We start from the raw sequence: 20,405 nt of genomic DNA on the forward strand, positions 1-20,405 counted from the left end.
GGGAGGCTTGTTTTTCAGTAGATACTTTTTGATTGGCCAGTGGGTCAATAAGGTTGTTACATTCTCTGAGCCAGGAGAAGGCTATATAAGCCCTGATGTGAGGCTTTGTTTTGGGGGCTCACTTTGAGAAGTGTTCTGTGATTTGATCTGGATTCTGGGAAGCGGTTGTCCAGAGCCTCCCCCCCCCCCCCTTTAAAAAACCCAGATGCTGATTTAGTATGGATGTAATGGTTGAACAGTTTGGAAATCTGTCTACTTGATCTGTTTCTGTCTTGATAATTCTGCCTTGTATGCTTTGAAGTTCGGGGTGCTGACCTCTTTCCCCTGAAGAAGGTAAACGATATATGTCTGACTGATTAAAGTAAGCTTGTTAACCCATTTTGAGTTGCTTTCCTTTAACAAAGCAGATCCAAGAACCTGTATGGACAGCAAACCCTGAGGACGCTTGGCATTCTTGCTGCTACACTCTCTCTCTCTCTCTCTGTCTCTCTCTCTGTCTCTCTCTCTCTCTCTCTGTCTCTCTCTCTCTCTCTCTCTCTCTTTCTTTCTTTCTTTCTTTCTTTCTTTCTCCAACCAAGAACATCTCTGGGAATAAGGGCACAGAGCCTAAGCTTCTTGGGAGCAGGGACTGTTTCCTTTTGGTCTTTGGATCCCCAGCACTCCTCATAGTGCCTAGCACACAGTAAGCACTAAATAAATGCCTGTTGACATAGGATTTGCTTCTCTTATTTTTGCTCTTTTTCTCTAGTTATAATACTTAGCCTTCTTCTCTAAATCAGACTCTTAAACTCAAGGTATGAGCTGTTAGGTTGGCCTTTGGAGTTTATCAGTTTCTCTTTCTGTTCTCCCTACTCAGCTCATCACTTCGATAAAGAATTTAGTGAGTGATTATAGTCTGGGGGAGGATAAGCCAGAGGGATTAAGGAAGGGTGATTTTTTAGCTCAAGGGCATATGATGCACACATTTTCAGGACTTGACCATAAAGAAGCTTTGCAAAGGACTGGGATCTGGTTAAAGATTTTAGACAGAAAAGCACACCATTCCTGAAAGACACAGAATATCACACACACACACGTGTGATGTGTGTGTGATTGTGTATCACCAACAGATCTCAATTAAAAAATCATATTCTTAAATAATAGCTATGAGAGGTCACTTTCATAGAACACTTTGCAAATTATACCTTGTGTTTCCTTATCTCACTTGGAATCTTTATCCTAATTTCCACCAAGATGGAATAGCTAGAGGTTTTCCCATAGGTGCTAAAGTAAGAGGGCACAGACAATACAATGCACAAGAAACGCAGAAGAAAAAAAAGAGCTAACAAAAAATAGGATGCTGTAAAAAGGATGTCAGCTGGTAAATTCCTACTGCCGCTGTGCCCTGTTCCCTACTCACCTCCATGTAGTGACCTCACCAAGAGTGTCAATGTCCCAGAGGCTCTGTATGCCTCTAATAGGGCAATACCCCTCCCCTGAGAGCACTTTCATGGCGTTTGTATTCTGGGATAGACTGTAATGCTGCCCTAGAGTAATCACATTCTTGGGGACAGCTCTATTCATTTCACAGAAAAGCAAATGAGACTCCAAGACATAAAGGTAGTTGTGCAGTTGTTTTCAGTCATGTCCTATGCCTTGTGACTCCCATTTGGGGTTTTCTTGGCAAAGGTACTGGAGTGACTTGCCATTTCCTTCTCCAGTTCATTTTTATAAATAAGGAATTTAAAGAAAGCCAGGTTAAGTGACTTGCCCAGGGTCCACAGCTAGTTAAGTGTTGAGGCCGTATCTGAACTCAAAAAGATGAGTCTTTCTGACTCCAGGAACAACCCTTTATCCACTGTGCCACCCTAGCTACCCCCAAAATATAAAGAACTTTGCCCAAAGATTCAAGACTAGTAAATGTTAGAGCTGGAGTTAAAAATAGAACCTAGTTCTTTTGGCCAAGTTCAGTCAGGGTTCTCTTCTGGGGCTTCACTACCCCAATTCTGAGCCCCAAGAGTATGAGTTGCAAAGCAGCTTCTGCCCTAGGCCCACTGACCACAGAAATGGTTTCTAGAGGCTTTTCCTTCAAGTCCTCCTTGGACTATGGCCTATCCAGGGGTGGGAAACCTTAGGCCTCAAGGTCACATGTGGCCCTCTAGGTCCTCAAGTGTGATCCTTTGATTGAATCCAAACTTCATAGAACAAATCCCCTTAATAAAAGAATTATTTCTGTAAAACTTGGACTCAGGCAAAAGGCCACACCTAAGGGCCTAGAAGGCCACATGTGGCCTCAAAGCCTGCAGGTTCTCCACCTTTAGATACTGTTTATGTCTTGCATAATTAATGCAGAGTAAATTCAGTACCCTGCTCCCTCATGCCCAATCCTTCTCCCCAGTGTGAGCCTAATCAACTAAATATTTAGCTCACCAGGTATTTCCTTTAAATGAAAGTCCAAAGAGTTGACATAGCAGAAAAGAACTTAGCTTATAATTTTACAACCCATGGTGTGTGCCATGTTTAGCATCTCATATCTACCACATTCTGCCACCTGTAAAGGGCTTCTCCTATAATTAAAGAGGTAGTTTTTTCTAGAATTAGAATTAGCTATGTCTTTTTTTAATATGTGAAAAGGGAATAAATGCTTCTTCTAAGGAAATTGTGTGTGTGTGTGTGTGTGAGTGTGCACATGCACGTATGTGTGTGTATGTAGGGGTTTGGAAGTGAAAAGGAACTTAGTCAATGTGCGAGTAGGCTTGTTGAGGCCCATCGGATGATCCCAGTATCCAGGGATTCTGGGATATCCAGGAATGATCCACCCAAGTCAGACTGGTAAAGCAATCTCAAGCTGAAACCCACCAATGAAATCAAGAGCCAGCACTGATGAGTCTTGAGGCTAATGGTCTTACCTTATGTACATCTCCTCTCGGTTGTTATCTTTGTAGAAATTCTATTTGCAAGAAAAACAAAAGTAATTGAGGTTTTAAACTTTGCATGCATCAGTGCCAAGGCTCCTGTATATGTCCTGTTATAAGAGAGCCTTACCCTCTTGAAATCTCTACATAACTTGCCTTCACTACCCGACTCTCCCCTCCCCCTACCCAAGGAACTCTACAGGTGAGGAAAGGAGGAAGGTCAACCTTGGGATTTGGGTGGTGAGGGCGGATTATCTCTGAAGCTTGGCTAGAGATTTGTCTCTATTGAGAATCCAAGGAATCACATCCATTATGTAGGATTCTGCTCTTAGCAGAAAGAGAATGATCACCCAAAGCAATTGAGAACTATGGGATTTCACAACGAAAATGCTTATATTTGACAAACCAGAAAAAAATTCATTAAGGGCCCCTCGTTCATAGGATCATAGGTTTATAGCTCTAATTCTTCTCATTATTAAAAGGCCTACAGAAGTTAAATGGCTTGCCCATGGTCACACAAGCCAGCACTTGAACTTAGGTCCTATGGCTCCAAATTCAGCATGTTTTCCATTGTACCATGCTGCTGTCTATTAAAAAATAAACAAAAATTGGGGCTTAATTTAACTTAGTGTCCTTTGATCATAAAACGTTAAAGCTGGAAGGAAACTTAAGATCAAAAGTTCAACTCTGTCAGTTTACAGAGGGGGAAAGCGAGGGAGATTCAGTGACTGGGGTAAAATGGCCTGCCCAAGAGAGGTAATTTGTGACAGAGACAGTGTTTGAACCCAGACTCTCTGGTTGCTAAACCAGTGCTTCTTCCACTATAGAATTTGTCACCTGACTCATCATAGGATATTAAGGCCGAAAGGAACTTCAAGGCCATTTAGTCTAAAGTCTCTTATTCTACAGAAGAAGAAACAAGCCCAGAAAGAGGCAGTACTCCCCCAAAGTCATGCAGCTCTTTGGTAGTAGAGCTGGGACTCGGACCCAGATCTTCAGCCTCTTAGTACAAATTTAGACTGAGAGAGGACTAGGTGCACATAAAAACCTGGGAACGTTTGTAACTGCTTCATCCCTGGAAAATAAAAACCATTAAGTTCCAAGGGAGCCAATCATTCTATCCAAACTTGAGGAAAACAAGAGCCACCCAAAGGAATTTCACAGTGAGGTCCCTGACACTCTAAGCTCTTCCTAGGTTCTCCACTGTAAGTTTCCCCAGTACCTAAAGCTTCAACTGGGTTCCCCACAGGAAGGTTCCCTGGTATCTGAGGCCTAAGCCAGGATCTCCACAGGAAGGTTCCCACACCTGATACCCTCGCTGGGTTCTCCACTGTAAGTGCCCCCAGTATCTGAAGCTTCAGCTGAGTTCTCCACAGCAAGGTTCCCTAGCATCTGAAGCCCTAGCTAGACTCTCCACAGGAAGGTCCCTTCACACCTGAAGCCTTAATTGGGTTCTCTAAAGTAAAGTTCTTCAGTAGGATGGCCCTGGGTGGGCTGGCATACCAATAAGTTCACTGTGCAGCTCATGCGGTTGTCCTTGCTCTCATCAGTCATCACACCCCGGTAATCCAGAAGTTTCTCCAGGAGGCCTTTGACAAGGATTACAAAGTTCTCCACAGACTTGGCAATGTTTGGGTGACTCTCTGCACACTCTACCAATCTGCAGGCAGAGAGAGAAAGGGGAATGACGTGAGTTAGGTGAAAGCAAATGCCTCTGATGGAGACCTGGAGGGGCTAGGAGGAAAGGAAGAGAGGAGCTGGGACAGGGCAAGGAGAGATGCACCTAGGCCATGAAAACTGACCTACTGGATTTACAGTCCTCACAAAGGAGATTAGCAAATTAATGAGTGAAAGCCTTTCCATTGTAAATACAAAACATATATTCTGTGCACAGACATGTTTCATATTCATGGCATGTTGTTTTCTCTTATAGAATATAAGACTGCAAAGATGGCTTCATTTCTGTTTGTCTCCTCTGCACCTAGTGGGGTACCTGGAACAGAGCAGGTGATTAATAAATGCTTGTCAGTTGACTGACTGATAGAAATTAGGACACAGGATACATCTGTGACATAAGAGATTTAAGCTAGCCATTAGGAAGTGCTTCCTGACAGTAAGTCACTGACAATATGGAGGGTGGTAAATTGAGCAGATCCAGTATACTAATGATGCTACCCTACTAGAAGTCCTACTAGGCGCTCTCATAGATATAAGGATATTACTATTTCCCTTCATTAAGCCTTGTAATAGAGTAATGTTGTGCCAATTGCCATCTAACATTTGAGGAGCATCAAACACTCTTCTGTTCCCCGATCCTAAAAGCCGAAAGTAATATTTGTGTTTTTGTCTATTGAAAATGTTACTACAGAAGTGTTAACCCAGCCCTGGCAATGAGTGGTGTGGAGTCCCTGTCTCATGAGGCTAGCCTCATCCTGAGACAGTGGGATAGCTTAGGGGTCACTTCACTCTTCCCTGGGTGTCCACAGAACCAGGAATTCTCAGAGTTGGGAGGAACCTGAGGAGTTAGGTAGGTCAGCCCTTACCTGGATAACTGTCTGTTCTACAGAAACATCAGCAACTAGTCATCTAAGATCCTGGGCGGCTGTTCTTGGAGTCAGGAAGACCTGAGCTTAAAGCTGGCTCAACACTTACTAGCTTTATGACTCTGGGTTAGGCATTTAACCTCTGCCTACCTCCGTTTACTCATTTGTAAAATGGGCATAATACTAGCACCTCCCACAAGACTGTTGTAAGGACAAATTGAAATATTTGAAAAGCACTTTGCAAATCCTAAAAAGTAATATATAAATGCTAGATATCATCACCATCACCATCACCACCACCACCACCATGCCTCCATCATCATCATCATCATCTACAGTGAATGGGAACTTAATATCTAGTACCTACTTCCCAGGGTTTCTTTGCAGATGAAATGAGCTAATATTTATAAAATATGTTATATCATCTCATATTATAAACTAGCTGTCATTATTGTTATGGTATAATTTCTTCACTTATTATCTCCCATTCTACTTTGAGACAGTTCTGCTCATTAAGAAGTTTTTTTTTCTTCTATTGAACCAAAACCCGTTTCTCTGCATCTTCATCCCCATTACTCTTAGTTCTATTCACTGGGGCCAAGAAAAACAATCTAATCCCTCTTCTTCATGGCAGTCATTCCAATACTTGAGGATACCTATTCTGTCCCTTCTTGTTCCCCTGTTCTCCAGGCTTGTCTTTTGCAGTGTTCTGCTCACTTGCCGTCCTGGCTGCCCACTGAGTCTGATTCAGTTTGTCAGTGCCTCTCCAAATATGTTACCCTGGAACTGATCACAATTGTCCAGCTGTGTGAGGTTCAACCAGTTGTATGGGTGGGGTGGTGTATATCCCCCTTCCTGCCTAATAACAATTACACTTTAAATTTACACCATACTTTTAGCTTCCTCAAACACTTTCACTTCTGTTTCTAGAAAAGAGCCCTACAGTACCTATAAGGTAGACCTTATACAGTACCTATAAGTGTGTGTGTATCCTCACTCCCATTTTCTAGGCATGACTTTAGAATCATAGAATATCATGACTGGAAAAGGCCACAGAGGCGATCTAGTCCAACTCTCTTATCGTTTAGACTAGGAAAAGGAGGCTTGGGGAGGGGAAGGGATTTGTCCAAGGTCACAAAGCTGGTGGTAGATTTAAGAGCAGAACCCAGGTATATGTGCTGACTCCCAATTCAATGATCTCTCCACTAAACTACATAACTGAGACATACTGAAGTCCTGTGACTTGGAATCAGCTGTACAGCTATTCAGTACCTGTAACTACAAGTATTATTTATTTATTCTTTTAAGAATAATACTTAATAAGAAAATAAATCTAGAAGGTAGGTCCCATCTCTTCCACTTACAGAGCTCTTTTCAATACACTACTCCCCCCCCATCCCCCAACCCATAGTCATGTTTGGTGCTTTTCCATAGGGCAATACTCCACATGTATTCAAGAGACAGAAATGCCATCAGTAAGCTCTAGCTGCTGCTATCTCTGGGACCAGTTTGGGTCCTAGAGACACCTGAAAGCATTTGAGAGACAGGGACCTTGGATATTCGTTTGGATCCCATGCAGCAAGCTGGACTACAGAGAGATGGCCTTCCAGTCTGTTGCTATGATCAGACAAATCCATCTTCCCTACAGGGAAAGCACCTGTTCTTAGTCTCACAATAGCATGATGCAAATCAACCTGTGATTTAAACAAAGCTTGGCTCATTCCACATTTTGTGGTGCTTCCTTCCAAGTGACTCGCACTACCAGCTCACCTTCCCCTTTCTACCCCAGTGACAAAGATAATGAGGTTTTTATACTTGCCAAGTATCTCATAGGCTTTGATTTGTGATCCTTCACTGCCTTCCTGGGAGGAAAGAAGAAACCCTGAGATGGTGCCCTCAGTGCCTGGCAACAGGGGTTGGTGAAGGAGGTGGGGAGGCATGCTCAACTAGAGTCTCTGCAACCTATAATCTAAGGATGGCTGGAGGTGGATCCTTGGGGAACATCTCTTGGCAAAGACTGAGAAAACAATTCTCATAGTCCCAGTGATGGAGAGACTGGTGAGTAGAGTACTTTGGGGGAACTAAATGTTTTTCCTCAAGCCCCTAAGACTAGAATGGAAGAGTGGGCTTGAATTGATACTGTACCTTTTGTTTTCTCTTCTGTCTCACAGGAGGTAGAGGGAATTAATCATCTAACATCTTGTTGGTTTCCAATCATAGAACAACCACCATCAAGTACCCTCTAGAAAGATGAGCACAGTGCTAAGGGATGTGATTGGTTTTCAGTTGAATTAAACTGGACTGAATGGAATCCAATGCATAAACAGTTGCCTCATGTCATAGACTGAGTTCCCTGACTCTATTAGGGGAAGAATCAAATAATAAAGCTGCAGTGGAATGGGTGTGTGGGTGGTGGGGTTAATGATCCAAGGTCCTGGATGGTCTCCCATTTACGCAGATAATGTGCTTTGATTCTCTGACCCAAAAGTTGCTTAAGAGTAAACAGGTCAATGACACCCTAGTAGAATTCAAGGGCCCACAGGGCAGTCTGACTGTCCCATTAAATATGGCACCTGCATTGCTCAAAGATAACAATAGAACAAGGGAACAAGTTGTTCACCATTCTAAGCTGTGTTATTGCTTCCAACCGCAGTTTTAACATTACTGTTTCTCCTCTGGTTATCTGATTCAACTTATGGGACTCCTTAGATCATCCATAATGACTTATGACTCATGCATTTTAGATAGAGCTTAGAGCTTACCTGCTCTGGTCCTTGCATTTTACAGAGGAGGAAACTGGGGCTCAGAAGGGCTAAGAGCTTCCCAAGGTCATATAGAACATAAATAGTGGAGCTGAATTTAGACCCCAGGTCCTCTGACCTGAAACTCATTTTGTCTGTGTGTGTTTTATAAATGACTTCAAAAATTAATTTATGGAGTAAAACAAGGATATTCATAGCATAGTTCAATAAAAATATAATTGTACATGAAATTGTGTATCTACTATGCAAAATTTGCTATTCCTTTCAAATACACAACAAAATTATCATGTAAATTTCTTTTTTTTTCTTCCTCCCCTTCCCTTTCCTTCTCCCTCTCTCCCAGATGACTACCATTAGATACAAATACTATGCTGCCCCTCCTGTTCATATTGGCATTGGGGCTTGTCTAGCTTCTGACTCATACTAGTCTGGAACTTTATTCTTCCTTCCCCAGGAAGGAAGCCATTATGCCATTACTCTCTTGTCTCATCTGACCTGGTAAACTTGGGACTTTTCCTCGATCACTGCCAGTGGTACCCTCTCTCTCTCGCCTTAAGTAACACAGACTAGCTTTGTCTGCTTCCAGACACTGGCAGGGTGTTGTTACCACCTTAGGGCCCACACCCCCATGTCTATGCCCTTCTCCCTCACCTCTCATTCTGCAGCTAAGAAGAGTAGAGATCAACTCTGTTGTTGAAGGAAGGCAGTTATGTGGCAGGTATGAGATAAACCCCTCCGAAGATTCTGTGAATGAGCCCTTGGGTGGAGTTGCCTGTCCCCCTGTGGCCTATTCCATATCTATTTCTATTATCTCTTCCCAATCCTATCACACTCCAGTCTTGCCATTTCAGGCACATTACCTACTGATGACAGATAGGAAGAACAATGTCTTTTTGCCAGCAGTTTCAATAAGGACAGACAAGGGAATAAGTGATCCTTGTCAGAATTTGTCCTTCATTTCCATCTATGCACTCTCTTTGACCAGGTGTTAATTATGACACTGCTTCCACATTCTAGATCTAAGCTTTTGAACTGATTCTCACCCAAAGAAGAAGAGTATAAGATATTCATAAGCTGCTTTGGCCTCCAGGATACGTGTCTGCCCTGATTATAGAATTTCCGACTGGCCTTCAGCTTATGTGTAGTTTGGACTATTAATTGAGAGACAGTGTGATACACTGAATAGACCTAGGTTCAAAGTCTACATCTGACACATGTGGGTTGTATGACCCTGGATAAGATTATTCAGCCACCTAGTGATCTCCTAGGTAACCATCTAAAGACAGAGGTATCAAACATGTAGCTGGTGGGGCCAATGTAGCCCACAAAACTCCCAAGTGCAGAACTTGGTAAAAATGTAATTGGGAAATATTTTACAAAATGAAAAAATGCAGTCAGATAAAGATAATGTTAATATGTGGTTTTCTAAGTCAATCTGTGGTTTGCAGGGATCCTTATGAACAGTGGAATGGCCTGTTTCTACTTGAGTTTAACATCATGCTCTTAGACGCTAAGTTGCAGAGGTGCTGACCCACACTGACAAAATGAGTTACCCGTTAGAGTATGTGTACATTCAGAGCAGGGACTTTTTTTGGGGGGGAGGAGGGGTTCTCTTTACATCCTCAATATTCAGCACAATGCCTGGTACATAGCAGGTGACTGACTAGTTGACTGATTCACCTGAGAGTTCTCTGTACCAGTGAAATCACAGACCTCAGCCTGTATTCCTATCCTCTTAGACTTCTAATGACTTTCCACGTTACTGATCTCTAGCTTTTCTCTCTTACCTAGCTTAGCCTCCCAACAGCAGCATATTTCTTCACTGGGCCCTAACTCTACTGTCAGTGCCTATACCACTGAAATCCAGGCCAATCAATCAATTGATTGATCAATCATTGATCAACAGACAGACATTTATTAATTGCCTACTTATAAACCAGGCTCTGTGTTAAATATTGGGGATAAAAAGGATGCCCTCAGCAAGCTTACATTCTGTAAGGAAACAGAGAATTTGCACAGGTAAGTAAACACGAGGGAGGGATGAAGAGATGGCCACCATCTAGGAGGGCTGCCAGTCATGACCAAAATGTTATCCCTCCTTACTTTTTCCTCTTGCATTCCCTGTCTTCCTTCAACTCAAATCTCAAATCTCACCTTCTAAAAGGGACATTTCCTTTGAAATTAATATTGACATTGTATATATCTTGGGTGTACAGCTATTTGTATGTTGTCTCTCCTATTAGAATGTGAGCTCTTAAGGGCAGGGACCATATTTTTACCTTTCTTTGCATCTCCAGAGCTTAGCTGAATACAGGGCACATAGCGTGTGCTTAATAATTTATCGGCTAACTAAATGGCAATACCTGTGTGGCCTGGGGCAAACCACTTAACTTCCTGCAGCCTCAGTTTCTTCATCTGTAAAATTAGGGGGTTGGACTAGATGGCTCCTAAAGTCCAGTTCTAAATCTATGATTTTGTGGATCCTGCCACTAGAGGGACAGGGATTTTTAGGACTGAGATGTGGTTACTCTCATCAGCTCCCCTCTGGTTTCTGGTAGGATGCTGACCATGCCTTCTTTCTTTGAAATATTGGGGGCTAATTATGTGTGTAGGGTTGGGAAACAGTCATTTTTATGGCCACTATGGAACCAGTAGCAAGATATACATGTATAAGTTAGTTACAAATTCCCTGAGACATAAAAAGTTTGCTGAATGGGGAGACATGTATCTCTACCAAGGATTCTTGGCCATAGGTTTGAATTCCCAGATGGGGGCAAGGGAGGAAGATGGCTGATATGCTGACACACCCTGGAGGAATATGACAACTAGCCCTTGTTCTGAAGGAATTTCTCTATCGGGCTGTGCTTGTAGGCCTGGCCCAAGAGCTACTGATGCACCTTTATTCTTGACTCTGGGTTGTTGGAACCAAAGTGTTAACCAATCAGCTGAACTGCTAACTAATGCCTGACTCAGTACTCTAGCTGCTTCTAGTGCCCAGTTTTCTTCAGGGTGAAACTGTCTTAGAAAGTAATGGAGGTGGGTAGAGAAGAAGGGAGAGTGGATAAACTGAAAGGTCTGCACTTTTCTGGGTAAGGAAGAAGTAGCAGTGGCCTCAGCCCTTGGGAATTTCGTACTGTGGTCTGAACTCCTGGCAAGGAGACTGGTCACTTTGTACAGGATGTCAAAAAATTCTGTATCTAGGGAGAAATAATGAATTTTGTCTCTGATTTCTCAGATCTATTATCACTTTTTAAAATTATGAATTATATTTTCTTCAAGAAAGGATTTTTTATAAAAAAAAAAATCACCTGCTGACAATTTTTGGACTTGGATATACTCCTGCCCCCTTTAAAAAACCCAAAATGCTGACAATACTTATAGGCTTGTTCCTGGTCAATATTTAGAATGTTTTTTAATGTATGTGGTCTCAAGAGATAAATATTGACTGAGGCAAAATGTCACCATTTTCCTCTGGACAATCAATCTCTGTATTCACCAGAGAGAGGGGGAGCTGAATACTCCTACTCCAGGAAAATCATTTGCATTCTAACAAATTTAATGAGCCCTGTGTGCTCAGAGAGGACGAGAGGGAATGGATACTGCTGAGACTGGTCTCCTCCAAGATCAGCATTTCTTTGCAAGGATCTGATCGATCCCTCTGGTCTTCTTTGTGTGATATATCTGAACAGTACGGACTTTCGCATCAGAAGCTTGGCTTGTTATAACATGAAACAGGTTTAGGAAGGGTATAGAAAAAAATGACTCAACCAAAGATTTCAGGTGAGGACCAGACAACCCTAATTCACAGGTTTCAAAAGATAAGGGAACTTTAAGGCCATATAGTTTAATACCTTCACCTTATAAATGAGGAAATTGAGGTCCAGAGAAGTAATGAAACTTAACCAAGATTTCACAGGGGAAAAGTGGAAGAACCAGGATTCAAACCCAAGTCCTTTGGCTATAAATCTATAGCCATTTCCACAGTCCTCTGCTACCTCCCACCAAGGACAACTGACCTGCTCTTCTGCAGTCTATCACTTCATGACTTCCACAGAGACTAGGTGGACCATGGATCTACTATGGCAATATTTACTTCCTTATGTAAATTATACTGTCCTTTCTCTTTTGGCCTTTACAATGTGTGTGGGGAAGGGGTGCAGCAGGACTGCTTTATGCTAACATTTCCACATTTCAATTTCTTTTCTGCTGATGTCATTCAAATCTCTGGGCTATTCTTTCTTTCCTTTTTACTGTTTTATAATCCACCAATTGTCTTATAATCTACAGTGATTTTTCCCCCCAGATGTAGAATAAGGCCATGGACAATAAATTCAATTGTCTAGACTAGTGTTCCATCAGGAATCCTTCCATGACATCTGCTAAAAATTTCAGCATAGCCTTTGTAAGCCCAGAATTGCTGTAGGTCTGAGTAATGGCCTTTCTCTTATGTGAACTTGACAATGGAGAGCTTCATGAAGCAGGCTTGGCCAGGAGGAAGGCTTTTTGAGAGAACAGCTGGTTCTGGAAAGAGGAGATGTAGGGGCTATGGTCAAGAGGCCATAAAAATTGAGATCACTGTGGAAATCCAGCACTCTGTTCTGTCAGTCTCCAAACAAGTCACTTGGTAAATAGCTATTTACCTTATAGGATCAGAGACTTAGAACTTCAAAGTGACTTTTGAGATCAACTAATCTAACACATTTTGCCAAGTGTGGGGGGTTGTGGGGAGAGTGCTAAGGCCCAGAGAGGTTAAAGAGTGATTTGCCCAAGGTCATATGAGTAACAAATGGCAGAACCCATATTTGAACCAAATTCCACTGCCTCCAAAACCAACACTCTTTTTACCAAACCTTGTTGACTCAACTTCCTCAGAGATTGTGAGAATGACCTCTTAATAATAATAGACATTTATATAGCACTTAAAAGTCTGTAAAGCACTTAGCAAACATTATTTTCCCTGAGACAGTGATGTAGAGACAATCAGTAATATTGTCCCTGTTTTGTTCAGGAGGAATATAAATCTGTGATTTTAACAGTGTGGGAACTACCAGTATGAAAGCTTCTTTCAATTAGCAGAGACCAATCACCAACTCATCCATAACTTACATACAGTTTTAGAAAGTTGTTGGAGTCACCAAGAGGCAAAACAATTTACCCATTGTCACAAAGCTAGTAGGTGTCAGAAGTCAGGTCTTCCAGAATCCAAGAGTGCCTCTATCCACTCCACCTTAATAACCTCTTATTCCTTCTTTCCTATCCCCTCCTCAGCGAAAAAAAAAAACTTTTAGCAGATAGAGAAAATACGATTTGAATTTCCATGGAAATGTCCATCTCTTCTGATATTAGAGAGGAAAATTTAACTAGTACAAGCATACTAGTTAGTAAATGGACCTACCCCACACTCTCTTCTCTGTGCTTTCTTCCTTCCCCTAATTAAAGTCACTGAAACTGAAGGTTTCAGAAGTTTTTGGAAATCATAATGACTAAATCATTCAATTATTTTAAAGCACCTACCAGTGGAAGGCTCTCTAGACTATAGGCTATATGAGAAAATGATATGTAAGACATATTCCTGCCATTGAGGAGCTTACTATCTAACTAGGGAGATGGCACAAATATGGGAAAAGATCATCTTTATATCAGAGAGGCTTAGAATGGACTTTAGAGGTTCAGAGAAAGAAGGTTTTAATCATGCTGGACACATTTCCTCAAAAAACTTTCCCCAAATGTGGCTACCTTAGCTCAAATCCCAAGCCTAGACCCAGACCCAAAAGTCACTTTCCTTTGTCATTTAGACAAATAGTGTTAATTTCAAATAGAAACAATGGCTATTTAGGTTGCATGTTGACTTAGAAAAATGATATTAACATTATTTATATTCCGTTGTAATTTTTCATTGTTAAATATATTCTAATTACGTTTTTATTTGGTGGGGTTATAGGCCACAATGTGCCTTGCCCTGTGTTTGACACTCTGATCTAGATCTTTCAATAACCAATGGAGAATGACTTCTCTTGTGAGACAAGATAAAAGTGTCAATAAGTCAACAGATATTTATTAAATGCCTCTGATCTGAACTGAGTCTTGAAGGAAGCCAGCAAAGCCAGGACGTAGAAGCAAGGAGGGAGGACATTCCAGCCTGTAGAAATGAAAGGAGTCAGATTGTATGTCAAATGTGAGCAACAGGAAAAAGGCCAATGTGGCTGGATCATAAAGTACATGGAAGGGAACAGATTTTAACAAAACTAGAAAGGTAAAGAAGGGAACAGGTTGTGAAAGGCTTTAAGAAACCAAGCAGATGGTTTTATACTTGATCCCAGAATCAATAATGAGCCAGTGGCATTTATGGAGCAGGAAGTGACATGGTGAGACCTTCTTGGGAACCTCTCTAACCCCAGTCTGTGAGAGAAACCATCAAGCAGATCCTCATGTGGAATACAAGGTTCCAAGTGCAGGTCCCTCAGGATAATGTGTGAGCTTGGTTCACAGTAGATCCTCAAGGCTCTTCCCCATAGACCCACGCCCTCCCTATGAGTGAGACTTACATTGACTCCAGCAGCTGCATGTACTGCTCATCACCATGGCCTCCTTCTACTTCGTGGTCCAAATTGAGGATGATTTCATTTTCAAACTGTAATGAGGTGGAGTTCAAAAGAAAGAAAACATATCAGTCTCAAAGGCAAGTTCTTGGCTTCAGGGTACATCTGAGACCATCTAGCCTGAGCAAGAACGAAGAGAGCCTGTGGATCATCCAGAAAGCAAGGATGGTCCTGCCATAGTGCTCTGCATTATGCCATAAAACTACCATTACCGCAAAGAGTCAAGGTCATTCTCCATGGACATAACCAAGATTTGAACTCATGACTAACTCAAAAACTTTTTTTCTGGAAGGGTCACTTTACATTATATTCTGGCATTAAACAAAACAGTATTCATTCTAGTGGCCACTAAAAAACAACCATGATAATAGATTGCAAGCCTTTCTGATTCTAAGCATCCTGGGTGCAGGGTCAATATTTATTTTTCTATTTATGGTAGTCCGTGGGACGGCTAGGTGTCATAGTGAATAGAGCACCGGCCCAGGAGTCAGGAGGACCTGAGTTCAAATATGGTCTCAGAGTCTTAACAAAAAAACTAGCCATGTGACCTTAGGCAAGTCACTTAATCCCAATTGCCCTACCTTCTCCCTCCAAAGAGCAAAAAACAAAAAAAGTTGTTAGTCCCTGTCACCGCATACAGTATACATTCAGTTCTTGAGGCTTTCATTTCTTCAGGTCTTTGCTTTTTTTTTTTTTTTTGCTTTTTTTAAATTTAAATTTCAATTTTTTTAATCTCCTCATTTTATGATGCCGTATTGTTCTATCCTGACACGGACTCTCAGATTCTGTTCAGAGCCACCCACTTTAGGGAAAAGACCAGCAGACTGGGAGTTAGAAGACCTGAGTCTTCCTTCTGCTTCTGAACTTAATGGAAGGCAAGTCATTTAAAAACCCTCAAAGCTTCAGTTTCTTTGCCTGCAAAGTGATGATTAGTATACTTGCACTGCTGCCTCACAATGGAAGTGTTTTGTGAGCCTTAAAGCATGAAAAAAGCATAAACGGTTATTATCATGACTCTAATGATTGTTGCCATAGGCCAGGCAGCCCTACTGGAACCTTGTTCCGTTGGGGATCCAACCTAAACACTTCCAATGTCTGATGACCTGGTATCTCCAGGACCTAGTGCAATGCCTGACAAATAGTAGGCACTTTATAAATGCTTGTTTGCTGAATGATTGATTTTGAAGCACATTTTGCCCCTTGCCAGGAAGGCTGAGAAGAGGACTAGGTAAGGAGAGCGATGATTTTAGGTTTACTTTATTTCTAGGGGCAGAGCACAGAACTCTGGGGTGTGGAGGGGAGGATCTGAGAGAGCTCTTCACTAGAGAAATGAATTCTTCTTAACCTTGGGAAGATTCTCAAAAAAGAGCCTTTGGGGCTCAATTAAGAGCCTCAGGACAGAGTAAAGGTCTCTAACCAAGGCAGGGTGATAAAGGTTTTGTCCCAACTCAATATCTGAGGGGTAAAGACATATGGCCTCTCTCCCAAGACTCACCTTCAGCCAGAAGTAACCAACACCATGCTAGTAAGAAGGCAGACAGAGGGAAGTGCTAATATTGAAAAGAACAGGTGGATGTGGAGGCAATGGTCAAGTGGCAAATGGGGGATAAGATTGCTGTTGCAGAAATTCAGCAGCCTTATTCTGCCATCCTCCAAATAGTCATGTGCTAAATAGTTACTTGTTTCATTTGTTTACAGATGCAAAGGGACCTTCAAGGTCTGTTTGTCATTTCCTTACTCATCTACCCTCACCCAGTGACCATTTGGGGGTGGACTACCTTCTTGTCTTCTGTGCTCTCCTTCCCCAACCAACTGAATTTGCTCTAGGTGTCAAAATTCCTAGTTATGGCTTTTTCAGAGAAATGTGGTACTTTTTACCCAAGCCATTTGGCCTCTAATGCCTGGTTTACGGTGCTGCTGTACCCTCCAATCTGGAATTCCCATCGTAGTGCTATGCCACATTCTATTATTGAGCTACCCTCTTCCCCAAACCTAACTATTCTTCTTCATCCTGGCTATTTCCTACCCTAGCACTGTGTGCTCCCCCTTCCCTTCAACCCACCCCCGGTAGACATACTTTGTTTTTGCTTTAGGAAATGCAATCAAATCAATGCTACTTGGATTCAAAAGGACTTAATTGATTGCCTTATTGTTTCACTTACTATGCCTGTGACTTCTCAAACCCAAACAACCCTCCCTGGCCAGCATTCCTTGATAGATATTGTCTCTTCCTATTAGAATATGAGATCCTTCAGGGATGGGACTGCCTTGTTCTTCCATTTGTATCCCCTATACTTAGTACATAGTAAAAATATGTTACTGCATTCATTGTCCATTCATTCATTTATGTGGAGAAAACTGTATTATTATCACTGGATCGATAAGGAGCATATTATGACAAATATTGACAATACATGTCATCATAGAACAAGGTCTTGCCCTCAAGAAGCTTACAATCTATTTTGGAAAGATAAAATACCTACATACAAAGATAACTACAGCAACAACATCAGTCAGAATCTGTTTACTCCCCTCTTGAATTTCAGAGGAGGGAGAAATCACTGTGGTTTGAATGGATCTATGAAGGTTAATGAAAGAGGTGGTACTTGGGCTAAGCCTTAAAAGGCCAGGAGCATTTGGATTAGCAGAAAGGGGAAGGTAAGGAAATTCTTGGCAGAGAGCATAGTGTGAGGGGAGGAGGGATTGTTTGTGTGTGTGTGTGTGTGTGTGTGTGTGTGTGTGTGTGTGTGTGTTCGTGTATGTGTTGTGGGGAGAGGGGGTAGTGAGAGAGAAGGCAAGAGAGGTAGTTTGTGGGGGACTTTGAATGCCAGCCACATTTCTGGGCAGTGAGACTCACCAAAGAGGGACTCTGTCTCATAATGTGTGATCCCTCCAGAGCTTAGCTCATGGAAGGTGGTTATTAATGTCAATTGTTATCATTAAGGCTGTACATTAAATAATAGAAGCCAAAAAGTAGCTCTCCTTGAAAAAAAAAACCTGGATCTCATGTATGGATAGATCACGAGAAAAGGTTGGAATGTTCCCACCATATAACAAGTGTTTCCTTCCTTGCCAAGCAGGGAGGGGAAGGAGCAACCCCTATCCCTCTGAATGAAGTAAATATGCAGCTGTCTAGAGGCCACAATGCATCCCCTAGGGGAGAAATTACAGGGTGCTGGCAGAAAGAGAGAAAGACTGGCTGCTTCTGAACCATTCCTAGGATGTCTTTGCTAAGGAGCTGAGAGTCAAGGTCACAGTCAGAAATCTCTCAAGCTGGAGTTTCAGCCTGAACTACTCTTCATCAGGACAGGCTGGGATTGCAAAAAACATTCAGTTCTCACCTGTCCCCTCCATCCCCAACACAAGAAGGAAGGAGACAGGTAAGACAAATCCAGGTTGTCAAGGGAAGCAATATCCCTGGGACAAGTGATACCATCCTATAAAGCAGGGCTAATAATACTAACCACTTGCATTTGTAGAACTCTTTCCTGTTACAAACCATTTAATATCTATTATCTCATTTGATCCCCACAAAAAACCCTGTAAAGAGGGTAATCATAATTATTAATGATGATAATATCTATATTTATATAGCATTTTAAATAAGGTTTACAAAGAGCTTTATATAGCATTATCTTAATTGATTTTCATAACAAAACCCTAGGAAGCAGGTATCATGCTAAATTATTATTCCTATTTCATAGATGAAGAAACTGAATCTCAGAGAGGTTAGACAACTTGACAAATGGTAGTGCTGGAATGCCACCTCAGGTCTTCTAACTCCTTTTCTAGTCATCTCCTTTGTGCTGAATCAATAAGAAAGGGTGAATAAGGGGCACAGCAGGGCTGAGGGCATGGCAGGATCCCTGTCTCAGAGAAGTCTTCCCCCCTCATGCCCTCACCATGCCTACTGTGAAACCGTTAGTAGGTTGTATAACAGAACAGCCACTTCAGCACCAGGTCGCCCATGGTGAAGTGGGAGGGAGTTACCTGGCATCCATTGTGCTTTGGCTGGCCAAGGCTGTCAGTTTCCAAAGAGTCATATGCTAAATAGTGGGCCATCTTGTATCCTACCCATGATACCAAGCCTGGAAATGGCTCAGGCTTCTGGTGTTTTTAAGCGAGATGACTTATAGATCTCAAAAGTGTTGGAGCTTGCTGAGGCTCCACCCTTCTCCTCCTCAGGAAAGGTGAGAGGGGCTGCTCATTAGGGATAAAAGAGCCAGAGGGCTATGCTCAACCCAAACCTAAGTGAGACTTTCCACAAAATCATTCATATCATTAATTAGAGAGATGGTACCCATCTGATCAGCCCATAGAAAAGAAAAGCGATTTTGGAATATGCCCACAGATGGTTGAGAATGAATGACAGGGGAAGGGAAATTTAACAAAGACATAAAAAATGAAAAAAACAGAGGCAGATGAATCTAAGGAGGGGAATGGGGATTATTACAAGGATTTATTTTTTTTTCTCTTTTTAAAAAAGGAAACAATTAAATCAAAGTTAAACTAAATACTTTTAAGAAACGAAACTATAAATCTATGTTGACATGGCTGAAGGCTAGAGCTGTCTGCTCATATTCAGAGAAACTACCTGGTGCTTGATTATGCTTGGGATGTGTATTCTAAGGCTGTCAAATAATTTGTTTGACATGCTGGTTCCACTGGATAACCTTTTAATGTCCCAGCTGGAACCCCCATTCCTTGCACAGTGCATAAAATTGAATTCTTCATCTATTTCTCCAAACCAGGCCTCCTTCCTGACTTCCATAAATTTCCTATTTCCATAAATTGGACCACAATGCTCCTAGTCACTCTATTAGATACTGAGGAACCAAAACTGTCAGCATTAGAAAGGTTCTGAGAGATCAGTCCAATCCATTCATTTTATAAAAGAAGAAATTGAGACCTAGAGACACTAAGTGATTCATTCAAGGTCATGCAGAAAATGAGTAGAAGGCGCAAGACACCAATCTAGGTCTTATGTCTCAAAATCAAAAAGTCATCTTGGATTCCTCTTACTCAGCCCCCATATCCAAATAGCTGCAAAGTCCTGTCAATTCAATGCCCAAACCATATCTTAATATTTTCCACTTTCTGTCTATTCTTATTGCTACCATAAATCCGGGACTATCGCGACTTTTCATTTGGATCACATTGTGACTCAATGAAAGCCCATGAAAGCCCAGTCCTTAGAACATGCACAAAAAAGCATGTGTAATATTCTCTCCCTACTGTCAATCTAACAAGTGGAACTTTGGGTAGTTCGTTTCTAGTGAAGTGTGACTGACGGTTCATGAGAAACGATGTAAGGACAAAAAGTCTTTTGTTTGATTCAGGAGCTAGAAGAACTAATGATTTGGTAGAGGCTGAGCCAGAACTGAATGTGTTTATGAAACATTTGAAGTGACAATCTCTCCATTTCTTCCCTGGCAGCTTTTGAATGAGGAGAATTACTTGCTATGAACTGCTAGGAGGCCGCCCTAATCAGTTGCAATGTGTCCAAGAACACATGGACCCTCTGCTGCTTTTGCATTCATTCTATCCTAGTCTTAGGTAGAGGCATCTAGGTGGTGAATTGAATAGAACTCAAGGCCCGGAGTTAGG

The 20,405-nt window shown here is 41.8% G+C and overlaps 1 protein-coding gene across 1 annotated transcript in view; it reads right to left on the reverse strand.

Moving 5' to 3' along the window:
• Nucleotides 1-20,405, reverse strand: part of DOCK2 (dedicator of cytokinesis 2) — a 500,381-nt gene that overhangs the window by 37,510 nt on the left and 442,466 nt on the right. Inside the window, exons 34-36 of the mRNA XM_069102392.1 lie at nucleotides 14,745-14,830; nucleotides 4,398-4,554; nucleotides 2,889-2,929 (exon numbers count right to left, since the gene is read on the reverse strand). Of these exons, the coding sequence (XP_068958493.1) occupies nucleotides 2,889-2,929; nucleotides 4,398-4,554; nucleotides 14,745-14,830 (284 nt within the window). The remainder of the gene's footprint in view (nucleotides 1-2,888; nucleotides 2,930-4,397; nucleotides 4,555-14,744; nucleotides 14,831-20,405) is intronic.

Source organism: Petaurus breviceps, unplaced genomic scaffold, assembly GCF_028583685.1.
Source record: "Petaurus breviceps papuanus isolate PSGF00001 unplaced genomic scaffold, PetGlider_PUasm1.0 551, whole genome shotgun sequence".
Lineage (NCBI taxonomy): Eukaryota > Metazoa > Chordata > Mammalia > Diprotodontia > Petauridae > Petaurus > Petaurus breviceps.